The following is a 14,755-nucleotide window of genomic DNA, read 5'->3' on the forward strand; positions in this document are numbered from 1 at the left end:
ATAAGGTTTTATGATACGTTTACGGTACGCTTTATAAAGGTTGTAATCACATTTTCTCAACCAGGTTGGTTTGAAAACTTTTTAAACAAAAGTGATTTGTGTAATTAACATTATTGCATTAAAGACGAAAAGCGGCATCTTTAGATATATGTAATACACACACACACACACACATATATATATATATATATATATATATATATATATATATGTATTTTATTCAAATTTAAATATATTATATTCCATATAAACGCATTTTTTATAAAATATTATAAATCGAATAATTAATGGTACTACATTTTCAGCAAAGATGTAAAACCTTTTACTGTATCTAATTTAAATTATAATTACAATATTGTTGTATAGAAATTGAGCACCGATTCAAAGCTAAATATACGAATAAATACGACATACATTTTTTAAAAATAAAGAAAAAATTGTTTACCACACAGCAACATATACTTTTCGAGATAAATTTATTTGTATTCCGAATAGAGTGTAATATTGGAACTCGAAATTAGTCAATATCTCACATTGTGCTTTAGTCGTCGTTATTAATAACCAGAGTGAAACATAGTTACAATTCTCAATTTCTCTCGCCGTCAGAAAAAGTTTATTTAAGCATATTTGAGTTTATTTTCGATTTATCTAGTAAGTACATTCTCATTTTAATTTCTTTTTTATTATTTTGTAATAAATTTCTGATTAGAGCATTTTAATAATGCAAAATACTTTGCATCTTATCTATTATATTTATGAGAAAAATGTCACACCATTTTTGAATATTTATTTATTAATACGTATAATCAAACCATAAATTAAAACACAGTATTAAGAATATTGCGAATATAATTTTGCAATCTTACGATAATACAATTTTTAAATACACAATAGTGCAACACGTATTAACTTCTCTGCCTTTTTGGCTTTTTTTCGTAGGTCAGTCTAATTACGAAAATGTTGCAAACTATAAAAACGGATCATCACAGAAATAAAATGAGAAAAAAAATTGCTGCACACCTCGATTTAAGTAGAAAGCTCGAGGAAGTTGCAGACGAAATTATAAAAGATGATATAACTGTCACTTCATGTGTAGCAAAATATTATGACATCGAATTTTCTATTTTATTTAAAAAAGTAAACATTAAGAAACGTAAAGCAGAATTTTATAAAAACAAACCCCTAATCGAGTCTGCAGTGAAAGAATACTTCGCAGAAACGGGAGACTCAATAGCAAGTATTGCGAGAAAATATAAAATTTCACTCCGTACGCTTTACACAGAAATAAGAAAAAGCAATGCACAAAAGCTAAAAAGGTCCACATATGACAGAGTGGTGAATTCTTGTAATGTAATTTTTACATATTTGCAAGAGAAATCGCTTTGGGATGAGTTGAAAAACTGGAAGACTTACAGATAATTTGTCATTGCCAAATTTGCGCCTTGGAGAAACTATCGACGCTTGCTTACGAATTTGCTCGACGTAAAAAAATACGATGTCCTTTAAAATGGAGTAAATATAATCGGGCGGATGTTAATTGGTTGATTAAATTCGAAATGAGACATAGCAATGACATTTACGACGAGTTCGAGCCTTTTTATTGTTTGAAAGAAGAGGATTAGATTGTTAAATATTTCTTAAATTTTGCAGCGAACAAATATTGTTTTGTTTTAAATTTGTATCATCAATTAAACGGCCATAAAAAGTTTCAGAATATAACAGATATTGAACTTTAAATATATGAGTTTAAAAATATCTTTGGAATCGAAAATAATTCTTACTCTTTAATAATAAACATATTTAAATTTAGCAGGTAATATATACAGAAATTGACAAAAGAAAGACTACCTTAAGCGTATATATAAAAATATCTGAAATCTAATATTTTAAATGCAAGAACATCCTATTACCGAGTTTTCTTTAAAGGGTTACTATTATACTAAAAATTTGTGAAAAGAATTGAGAGATTATTTGTTGTAACAAAAACTTATAACATTATTCTAACAAAATGTGCATTTTATTCTACAATAAGACAATAATCCTATAAGCATACCGTCAAGAAACGAAGAGTTTTTAACTTGCCATCATATAAAACTGCTTCATTGATCTCCATAATCTACAGATTTGAATCCAATCGAAAATTTATAGTCGATTTTGGATGAAATGTATACTTGCCAAATTCGCGCCTTGGAGAAACTATTGACACTTGCTTTCGAATTTGCTGAAATTAGAACAATACCATGTTCTCCATGCTGGATTAAACACAATCGAACGGATATTAATAGTTAATTGTATTTTAAATAAGACAGCGATGAAATTTATATCGAGTATAAACCATGTTGTTGGGAAGAGATGGATCTGGATTGCTAAGTAGTTTTCAGATTTTGCAGTGATTAAATATATAACTGGTTTAAATTTGTATAATTACCCAGATAACCACAGTAATTATTATGACATCATTTTGATGTCAAAATGCATTATTTGCCATCAAAATGATGCATTTTGATGTCATTGATAATTACTGTGGCTATCTGGGTAATTAAATGACAGAAAGTCTCAGAAGGTATCAGACATTGGAATTTAAAGTATATATGAGTTTAGAAATATGTTTGGAATGAAAAATAATTTTTAATCTTTAGTGAACATATTTAAATTTAACCGATAATATATATATGTATATATATATATATATATATATATATATATATATGTATATATATATATATATATATATTAATATAAATAAATATATATATATATAATATGTATTTGTTTATTAATGGCTTTTACACTATAAATTCTTATGTCTATACAATTATAAATGATTATAATATGATAATGTTTTATGCTTATTTGACGAGGATCTATTTGATTTAATTTTTTAAATAATATTTTTTATAAACTGTTATACATTCATATTAGTTTCTTTTTGCATGTATATAATTTAACCGACGAATTTATTTAGAATTGCAATAAAGTATAAATTTAAGCATATTAAGTTTTATACATATATAAAAGGTAAAGTGTCATTTATGAGATGTGATATTTTTGATAGTTTTATGCTTGTAATATTCTAATTTTAACCTTTTTTAACAAGTCTTTTATAATAACTTCATTATTAACACAGATTAATTATTGGGTCTGCATATAAGTAAATTAATTTTTAAATTATTTTACTTATATCAGCAAATACAAAGTTATAGCATATCGATAATTGAATTAATGTTAATTAATATTTTTGTTACTATGCGATTTTTGTTATACATTGTGCTTGACTACACAAACTTGGCGAAAACTTTATTCAATATAACATCAAATATAATATCAAAATATAACATCTATTAATAATCATTTAATATATGTTTTATTATTTTTTGTTTTTTCTTAAATATAAAAATATTTCTTATTTGATTTTATGAAATACGATAAATATACGTTTAATTAGTTTGATTATGTAACAATTAAATATTTGACAGTAATAAAAAACTTTGGACAATAAAATCTGTGCAATTTATTATATGTAAATAAAAGACCATTTTTTCAGATAATAATTCTTAAGGTTCGCCATTAATAATTAATAAAAATCTTTTTTCAATGGTAAAATTCGACTAAACTGGCAATCATTTATTATAAATAATTAGTTAAAATACAACGTTTCGGCTGTCATTGCAGCCCTTTTCAAGTAAATCAAACGTGAATGCATAATAAATTAATATAGTACAATTTTTTCATATAAAATAAAACTTATTAAATCATGTATATTAATCATTTTAATTCGCTATGCTTTTTGCAATCAAAGAGATTTATATTCACTATGCTTCGCCAATCGAGAAATATAAGATAAAACCAATTTAATTTTATTACGAAATAACATTGTCTTAAAAATGATTAACGTTATAAATATATTCAGTTTAATTTTAATAATTTCGGTATATTTGCTTTACGTACAAGCGCGTCAATTACACAAAATAATTAAATATGTTTGTCCTTGTAAATATTTTTGTTAAGTTCTTTATTTTGTTACAAATCATCCACTGTTTTGTGTTTACGAAAAAAAAATAACGAGTTATCAGATGAAAAGCTACTAAGAAAACGTCTTTTTCTCGCGATTTTATCTTCACGTACTTCTCGGATTTTCGATCGCAATTCTTGTATTTTAAAAACAATGAGATTTGGATAATAAAATATATGAAAAATGATGATGGAAAAAAATGTTATCGATTTGTCGAAAAATTATTTAATTTCGAATATTATTTTTATCCAAAATATATTAAGGGTTTAAATATTATCAATTTATCCTTTACAAAAAAAAGAAGACAGTCGATGTATTTATGTTACAGCGCATAAAATTTGCAGATGGAGAAATAACCGATATTACGTAAGTGCAGTTTTATCTTGGCTGAGACTGAGCTGCCACTGTGTTATCTCTAGGAAAAGTTTACTCGAAAACAGTCAGTCGTCTGTTAAAGATTGTGATGAGCAGATGAAGACAGCGAATTATCCGAACAGTAAGTTTCTTCGATTTTTAAAATCAACGAGAATTATCTTATACTTAAACGATTAATTCAAAAAAGAGATTCTTTTATTTGCGAATATTCGATGCTGTCGATCAAAATTATATATATTAGTTATATTAGTGTATATTATATATTATAATTTATATATTAGTTATAATTAGTATCGCTATATATTGCGTTATGAATCAAACTGGAAGTGAAGTCTAACAAAAATGATATTAAACGTAATGATGATATTAATAAATATGCAAAATTAAATATCTTGATCGTGCAACACAACATTCTATGTATTTACTGTTGTGCTATAAATTATCAATCTGTTGATAATTATAATTTTTCTTGTGTCAGATTTTGAAAACGCTTATACAAATTATAAGAGAATGTACACATAACAATTAAATTAATTTATATAATATATTATATATTATATGTATTATATATTATATAATTTATATAATATACGAATAATTATAAATATATAATAGAATATAAATATATTATAATAGAATTATAAAATCTAAGAGAATATATACTAATCTATATAGTATAATATATGCGTACATATTTTGAATTTACTACATTAGAAGTTTCTTTATACTTTATCTCAGAAATATGTATATTAATACACGGAGAAAATTTTATAGTAAAAATTACATGGAAATTTTCTTTTACAACATTTATCATAAAGATACAATATGACATAATTAGAATATAAAAATTGTAAATTATATTTGTTTGTATGTCAAAATATTTGAATAATTGCAGTACTTTTTTATAAAATATACATATAATACGTATATATTATTGAATAAAAATATTATTTTTCTTCATATTTTCATGTTCTATGAATACAAAAATTACTATCCAAAATTTTATCAATTTACTTATCAGAATATTACCGTAAAAGCTTCTTCATAAAAAATCAAACATTTGAAATTTAACTGAATATTTATCCTTAAAATAGGAAGATAGAGTCGATTTATATGAGTGCACAGAATACTATATAACATAATATTTATATTATAATATAATACTATAATATTTTCTTTGTGTATGTGAACCAATTATATTTTTATGTTTCTGAATATTTCTCAATGTTATTGCAATATTGTCAAAATTTTAGAATTTTGTTTCTGTAACACTTTGTAATATTAAACTACGATGATAAGAATTATAATATGAAGAAGATTATGCGTTGTACATGAGGTAATAAATCATTCATTAAGGTCGTGTGTGAATTTGCAGAAATAAAATTCATAAAAAGATAAAATATGATTGAATTTATTTAATTATAATTATATTTTTTATAATTATAAATTTTTATTTTATAATTTTTATATAATTTGTGTTTCTTCAAGAATATTTTTAAAATTATTATTCTGATACAAATTATGAAACGAAAACATATTCATAAATTTTTCTAACGTTTCATTTTTTTCCTAGACAAAATATCGTAATATTTTAATATCATAACTGTACTTTTGTTACAGATTGCAACTGATTGAATTAATATCATCTTATTTCAATAAAATGGCAGCTTATGTATGCGTCGAGGATTACGAGAAATATGCTCTGGAACATTTGCCTCCTCCTGTGAGAGATTATTACAAAAGCGGTGCCGGAGAAGAGTTTAGCGTCAAATTGAACAGAGAGGCTTTCAAAAAGTATAAAGTTAAAACAGAATAAAAAAACTTTTTTACAAGAGAAATAAAAAATAATTATATATTTAAAAAATTATACATGTAATCTCTCTCTTTCTAGATATATTTATATAATATTTATATAATTTATTTAATAATTATATATAATCTATCTAGATATATTTTATATTGCATATATATATATATATACAATTTTTCAAATACACTTTTATATTAAGAGAATATATGACAATATATATATATATATATATATATTGTTTTATATATGTATTTTCAGATATTAACAATATATAAAATTATATAAAAATATATAAAATTCTGTATAACCTATGTATATATATTATAAATAATTTCATGTTACTTATATAATTATATATAATTTGATATTAATGTTTACTTACTTCTCTCTCTCTCTCTCTCTCTCTCTCTCTCTCTCTCTTTATATATATATATATATATATACGTATAAAATTTTATATATATATATATATATATACGTATAAAACTATATATAATATAATATATATAATTATACATAAAATATATATACAGGATTTTATATATATTATATATAATTTTATATTATATGTACAAGATTTATATAAATTATATATAATTTTATATTGTTATATATGAAAATATAAAATTTTTTATATACCGAGTGCAACTTATATTAAGATTGAATTTAATTATTAATCGATTATTCAATTTTTAATCAATCTCAATTCACTCTTTTTATCATTACAGTTACAGAATACGTCCTAGATTTTTACGAGACGTCTCCAGAAGGGATATAAGCACAACAGTATTGGGACACAAAGTTTCAATGCCCTTGGGAGTTGCACCTACCGCAATGCAACGTATGGCGCATCCCAATGGAGAATGCGCTAATGCAAGAGGTAATTAAATAGATATTTTGTTAAATATACTTGTTGAATATCAGAAAAAAATGTGTAGCTGCTAATTGCAAATTATATAAACATTTTTTTAAATATATATTTTTTTTATACCAATTTTGATTTTCCCTTATTTTATTTTGTTTATTTTTAATTTATTAATTTAATAAATAAAATTAAATAATTATCTAGAATAATTAATTAAAGTCTTGCGAGATATTTTATCAATTTGCAGCCGCACAGGAAGCAGGAACGATTTTTATTCTTTCAACGATATCGACGAGTAGCATAGAGGAAGTGGCGGAAGCCGCTCCGGATGGTATAAAATGGTTCCAGCTCTACATTTATAACGATAGAAATGTTACCCTGAATTTAATAAGACGCGCCGAACATGCTGACTTTAAAGCACTGGTTCTTACTATCGATGCGCCTTTTTTCGGTGATAGACGAGCCGATATAAAAAATAAATTCGCGTTACCGAGTCACTTAAGGTATTTCCAAATGTTACAGATAGAGAGATAATTGAATGTAAATGAGTACATAAAAAATGCAAAAATACGTAACTATTTATTAAATGTCATATTAAACGTCAAAATGACGTCATTCTGACGTCTATAACGTCATTCAACGTCAAAATGATATCGCTTGCTATCTGGATATGTATAAATGATAAAAATTATATAGAAACTTCACTATTAACTCTAAAGAATACAAATAAAGTAATTAATATATATATATATATATATATATATATATATATAAATCTTTTATTCATCGAAACTGTTGAATTATATTTTTTACCCAGAAAGACCAAACAAGATCAATTTATAACTTTGCATATTTAAAGTAGAAATTGTTATTCTCTATATTATATATTTCACTTTACTTTTTTACTATAGTTACTTTATTATTTTAGTTTTAAATAAAATTTATTATAAATATACAAAAGTATAATATTTATATATTTTTTAGATTTGCAAATTTCGAAGGTGATTTATCACAACGAATAAACAACGCAAAAACCGGTTCCGGTCTCAATGAATACGTTACTGCATTATTTGATCCATCCCTGTCCTGGGATGATGTAAAATGGCTTAAAAGGTATCACTATATAGCTAGTAATTAAAATTTTTTATCATATCTTAATATATTAAATCTCTTCACACATTTTCATATTTAATGCGTCGAGCAGATGTAAATATTATTCTAATCGACTTGTTGTAGAATTACATCGCTACCAATAATTCTTAAAGGAATTCTAACAGTAGAAGATGCACGTTTGGCCGTAGAAAGTGGAGTAGATGGCATTATTGTTTCGAATCATGGTGCACGTCAAATAGACGGTGTTCCAGCAACGGTTGGTTCATAATTCTTGTTGAAAAAATTATATTTGTGAGCGAAATTTATTATACAATTAAAAACAGTACAGTATACAAAGCAATGCGGAGAGAATTTTCTCTTAGAATTTACCCTGATAAAAATTATAGCAATTCTGGGATAATATATGGTATTGGAAGAATTTTATAAGAGTTTATCTAATTAAAAAATGTTTATCACAATAAAAAATATTAATAATGTATGTACATAATAAATTTTATCAGGGTTGAGTAATTAAGTTACATTAATGATTTTTTAAAGCTAAATTAAAGTTAATTGCTTATAAAATTAATCTAGCTAAGTTAAAAGTTTTTGCATGAACAAAAAATTAACTCAATTAAAGTTAAGTTAAGATTAAATAATTGAAGTTAAATCAAAATTTAATTTTTAAAAATATTATTTATATTAAATTAGATTTTTGTTTGTTAATTTTTTTAAAATTTATAATAAAAAACAAAGAAAATTTTTTTATTTTTATATAGAAATATATTTTTTGGTAACTACATCTGATGACAAATGAACATAAAAAAATTAATAGTACTTTAATTTAAAATTAATACGTTTATAACTTATAAGAAAATAATAATGGTGTTCAGAGATTAAAAAATTTAACTTAAGAAAAAAGTTAATAAGTTTAAGATCAAAAATAAATAGTTGAAGTTAAAAATTAATACATTAAAAATTAATTAAATTTAGTTAAAAGTTATTAACTTTAACTTTTTTTAACTTTTAACTAATTAACTATAGTTATTATTTAACTTTGAACTTTACTATACATACATAGTAAAATTATTCGAACATTTTTTAAATCTTATTGCGGTAGATATTAATATTTTTTATTGTAATGTAAATATATATATATTTAATTTAATAAACTAATAAAATTCTTCCCATATATTATATTGGCCCATGATTGCCATGATTTTTTCAGGGTAAAGTCTAAGAAGAAAACTTTCGAATCTCTGTGAAGTTATTAAAAGAATTACGTTTGCAGATCGAAGCTTTGCCTGAAATAAGCAAAGCTGTGGGAGATGAAATCGAAGTCTACATGGACGGTGGAATAATTCAAGGAATCGACGTATTAAAAGCTTTGGCTTTGGGCGCAAAAATGGTAAATGACGAATTTATCGAATATGGCAGATTACAATAATTTGAGTGAAAGAGCATTTGAACAGTCTTGTTCAATTTATGAATCAATATTATGTTGTATTTACTTAAATGTGATTTTTTAAAATTATTTTATTTGAAGAATTTCTTCTACCTGGCTTTCATATTTATTAATTTTTTATGCTTTTTTTTTATTTTCTCAGGTATTCTTTGGTCGACCCATGTTGTGGGGTTTGACATACGATGGCGAAAAAGGTGCTAGACAGATTCTTGAACTTATGCAGAGAGAAATCGACATTGCATTTGCATTAACTGGTAAGTCAAAGCGAATAATTGTTATTTAACATTTCTCAATTTGTGATTTTCAGGGTTGGGTAATAACTAGTTAATTATAGTTAAAAGTTAAAAGAAATTAATAACTTTTAACTTAGCTTAATTAATTTAAAATGTATTAATTTTGAACTTAAACTAATTATTTTCGACCTTAAAATTAACTTTTTTCCTAAGTAAATTTTGTTCTATCTCTGAATACCATTATTGTTTTTTTATAATAAGTTATAAACATATTATTTTTAAATTAAAGTAATATTAATTTTTAAGTTTATTTGTCATAATTTATAATTACCAAAAATATAAAAATATTATAAATTTTAAAAGAATTAACGAACAAAATTCTAATTTAATATAAATAATGTTTTTAAAAATTAACTTTTGATTTAACTTCAATTAATTTAATCTTAACTTAACTTTAACTGAGTTAATTTTGTTCGTGCAACTTTTAACTTAACTAAATTAATTTTATAAGCAATTATATAACTTTAACTTAACTTGATTTAAAAAAATAATTAAAAATCATTAACTTACCCAACCCTGGTGATTTTTTGTTTTATTTTTTAATTTAGTAAAATTCTTTTGCCAATGTTTTTTTCAGGATGCGCATCTCTAAAAGATGTTACCCGAGATATGGTGGTTCATGCATCATATTATAGTCGTTTATAAAAATAAGTTTTGCTCATAACATTCCAGTAAGCAAGAAATACTTAATCAATATTTAAAAATGTTGATTTTATATAAATTTTCTAAACGTTATGATATAAGAGATTGAATAATTTTTCGCTTTTTCTCTTTGATGAATCGCGTAGGGACAAATGATGTAATTTGTTACAGAGCGCTTTTTGTTTCGGGCCTTCGAGAGAGATCGAAGGGAAAAAAATAGTTTTTTGTTACCGTGTCCATTGTCACTGATAAGTCGTCCATCGAACAAAGCGGTTGATTTGTAAGGATGGTCTTCGAGATCACTTTTCTTTCGGGATCGGCATGGAAATATTGGAAGTAGTAGCAATCGAAGAATTTTGCACCTTTTATAGCAAAATCTTAGATAATAAAGGTTCGTTCACATGAGCATAATGGAAGACTGATTACGCTGTCCGTTCTATCAGCACTTGCTATTGCTCACCAAAGAATCCTATTTCCGACATTTTCTCTAGCTACCCCCTAAACATGCTATTTCTTTGTATTTGTTCGAATTTCCTTCGTCATTTCCAAACAAATAAATAATTATCAGATTAGGAAAATTACATAGCCTGATCATTTAATATATAAATTAAAGCTATTTTTATTAAATTGCTACATGCTTCCCTTTTATTATACTCTAATGACCCTCCTCTGAGAAAAAAAAATTAAAATTAAAAAATTAAAAAAAACCCACAGCAGCCACCCCCGAAAAGTTTGCAACATTTTGGTACCAGTTTCACAAAAATCGGTCCACAAATGCGGAAGTTGTTCGCGTACATACATACATACATACAGACAGACAGACGGTACTTATACCTATACTAGCTTTTCGGACCGCGCTTCGCGCGGTCCTCAAAGCCAGCCTTTCTATTCGGACCGCGCTTTGCGCGGTCCTCATATAGTCTATATTAAATCCGTTTAAACACAAAAAATTAATTCTTTTTTGGTATTACCGCGAACTACTTCCACATTTGTTGTTCGACTTTCACGAAATTTATACCAAAATAAATGTTTAAATTTTTTTGTGGATGACTACTATGTTATCTATTTCTTTCTCCCAGATATTTTATTTTCTTTTTTTAAGACACGCTTTCTCTCTCTCTCACTCTAAAACACACGCGCTCCCTCTCTCTCTCTTTAAGACACATGCTCTCTCTCTCCTTTTCTCTCTCCCTCCCTCTTTCTTTAAGACACACGCTCTCTCTCTCTCTCTCTCTCTGTGTATGTGTGTGGGGTTTTTTAAGTTTACGCTTTCACCTACGCATCCACCCACACAATCGCATATTTATGAACGGATTTTTTAAAAAATTGGTACCAAAATGTTGCAAATTTTTGGCGACGATGTGGTTTTTTCAAGTGTTACACCTCCACCCACACGCATGCGCATTTATGGACCAATTTTCACGAAATTAGTACCAAAATGTTGCAAATTTTTCTGAGAAAGCTGCTGTGTGGTTTTTTTAAGTTTTATCCCACCCACGCATGCATCCACGCATTCACACATTTATTCACATACTTTTTTGAAATTTGTAGTTAAATTTTGTTGGAGATGGCTACTATGATTTTAACAAATTTTTATCATCCTATTATCACCCACGCACCCATGCACCCATTTGCATACGTATTTATTGACTTGGTCACACCAAGAAGTAATTTTTAAAAAATTTGTGTACGTATTTGTGATTATGTGTGCAATTCGTGTAAATAAACCTTTAATTTGTATGCAATTTTCACGAAATTAGTACCAAAATGTTGCAAATTTTTGCAATCACAAACATGTACACAAATTTATTTAAAATTACTTATTGGTGTGACCAAGTCAATAAATGCGTATGCACATGAGTGCATGGGTGCGTGGGTGGATGAATAGGATGATAAAAATTTGTTAAAATCATAGTAGCCATCCCCAACAAAATTTGAGTACAAATTTCGAAAAAGTCTGTGAATAAATGTGTGAATGCGTGGGTGAATGCGTGGGTGGGATAAAACTTTAAAAAACCACACAGCAGCTTTCTCAAAAAAATTTGCAACATTTTTGTACCAATTTCGTAAAAATATTGGTCCATAAATGCGCACGCGCGTGGATGATTGCGTGGGTGGAGGCGTAAACTTAAAAAAATAAAACACCAGTTTCCTCAGAAAAATTTGCAACATTTTGGTACTAATTTCGTGAAAATTGGTCCATAAATGCGCATGCGTGTGGGTGGATGCGTGGGTGGATGCGTGGGTGGAGGTGTTACACTTAAAAAAACCGCATCGTCGCTATCTCCAAAAATTTTGCAACATTTTGATACCATGTGTTCAGAAATATTGCAAAAAAAAATTTTTTTCGCAAAAACATACCCTCCTCTGAAGAAAAAAAATAAAAATAAAAAAATTAAAAAAAAAAACCCACAGCAGCCACCCCCGAAAAATTTGCAACATTTTGGTACCAATTTCGAGACAATCGGTCCACAAATGCGGAAGTAGTTCGGGCACAGACAGACAGACAGACAGACGGACGGTGCTTATATATATAGATTAAATTAATCCCTCTCTCTCTTTCTCTCTCTCTCTCTCTCTCTCTCTCTCTCTCTCCCTCTCCCTCCTCAATATTATATATAATAATATAATATTATAAATAAATATTATGTAATATAATCATTTTTTGCAGTAAAACAGAAAGCTCGATGGGCAAAAGCCGGAATAGGTACCAATTTAAAAAAAATCGGTTCATAAATATACGATTGCGTGGGTGGGTGCGTGGGTGGAGGGGTAAACTTAAAAAAATAAACCAGTAGTTTTCTCAAAAAAATTTGCAACATTTTGGTACTAATTTCGTGAAAATTGGTCCATAAATGCGCATGCGCGTGGGTGGATGCGTGAGTGGGTGCGTGGGTGGGGGTGTAACACTTAAAAAAACCGCATCGTCGTTATCTCCAAAAAAATTTGCAACATTTTGATACCATGTGTTCAGAAATATTGCAAAAAAAGATTAAACATACCCTCCTCTGAGAAAAAAAAATTAAAATTAAAAAATTAAAAAAAACCCACAGCAGCCACCCCCGAAAAGTTTGCAACATTTTGGTACCAGTTTCACAAAAATCGGTCCACAAATGCGGAAGTTGTTCGCGTACATACATACATACATACAGACAGACAGACGGTACTTATACCTATATATAGATGTTTAAAATATTTTAATAAACGTACTCATAAATAATACTTAAAACATATTTTAACTTATGTTTTATAAATGTTTTAAAAATATTATTTAATAACATATTGCTTTCAAAATTAATAAAATATTTTAAAAACGTTATTTTAATATTACCAAAACCTCTAAATCGATGTCAAAGTTTGTTCATAATGATGTTGCATATTGCATACAATGTTAAAAACTACATACTTGACAACATTATTATGTTAGTGAAAATCATTATAATAACGTTGTGTAGCAATGATTTTTTGCTTACTAAGATATAATATTGAAAGACACAATATAAAAATACTACGATATTCCTATATTAATTTTAAGTTTCTAATTTCTTAATATATTTGTATGTAAAATATTTTATATAATATGTCGCGTTTCCATAAAATAATAGTTGTTTATATTTTCTAAAAACTACTTTATCTAACTGATAAGAATAAATAATTATATCGCTGTTATATTGTGTTATAGATAAGTGAAATTTTTAGCATTTAATATAATGTATGTGAAATTGTAATATACATATAAAAATGTCAAGAGTATAATAATAGAAAAAGATTTAATATTAAATGTGCAACAGATTTATTATATAGAAATAAAATGTATATATAATTACCTTATTAATTATACACTTCAAACTTTAAATATTTAATGATTCTGATATATATTTATCATTATATATATTTTTTAAATCCTGAATATTGATTCATGGTTTAAGAAATATATATGTGATAAGGATGTTTCATACCCTTATTTTTTAATTAGACCATTTAAATCCTTTCCATAAAAAATTCAAATTTGACATTAACGTTTTTTTTTCAATTTCAAAAAGAAATGCAAGCAACTTATTAAATTCGTCTTGCTTGGATTTTTTCGAATAAAAAAAACTTTTAAGATTAAATCTAAATATTTTATATATAAAAAGAATTTAGAAAAGCGACAAACACTTTCGCACCTTATTGAATTTTTTATAATTTTCAATCGTTTCCA

The 14,755-nt window shown here is 25.9% G+C and overlaps 1 protein-coding gene across 1 annotated transcript; it reads left to right on the forward strand.

Annotated features, from left to right (window-relative positions):
• Nucleotides 1-4,423: 4,423 nt before the first annotated feature.
• Nucleotides 4,424-12,987, forward strand: LOC114934062 (uncharacterized). Its single transcript, XM_029306676.2, has 9 exons — nucleotides 4,424-4,508; nucleotides 6,008-6,181; nucleotides 6,926-7,077; nucleotides 7,310-7,565; nucleotides 8,047-8,175; nucleotides 8,299-8,431; nucleotides 9,446-9,562; nucleotides 9,762-9,873; nucleotides 10,490-12,987. Exons 2-9 carry the CDS (start codon nucleotides 6,048-6,050, stop codon nucleotides 10,555-10,557), a joined length of 1,101 nt encoding a protein of 366 aa, XP_029162509.2. The 5' UTR covers nucleotides 4,424-4,508; nucleotides 6,008-6,047; the 3' UTR covers nucleotides 10,558-12,987.
• The last annotated feature ends 1,768 nt before the right edge of the window (nucleotides 12,988-14,755 follow it).

This window comes from Nylanderia fulva, unplaced genomic scaffold, assembly GCF_048542155.1.
Source record: "Nylanderia fulva isolate GAGA-0341 unplaced genomic scaffold, ASM4854215v1 Scaffold94, whole genome shotgun sequence".
Taxonomy (NCBI): Eukaryota; Metazoa; Arthropoda; class Insecta; order Hymenoptera; family Formicidae; genus Nylanderia; species Nylanderia fulva.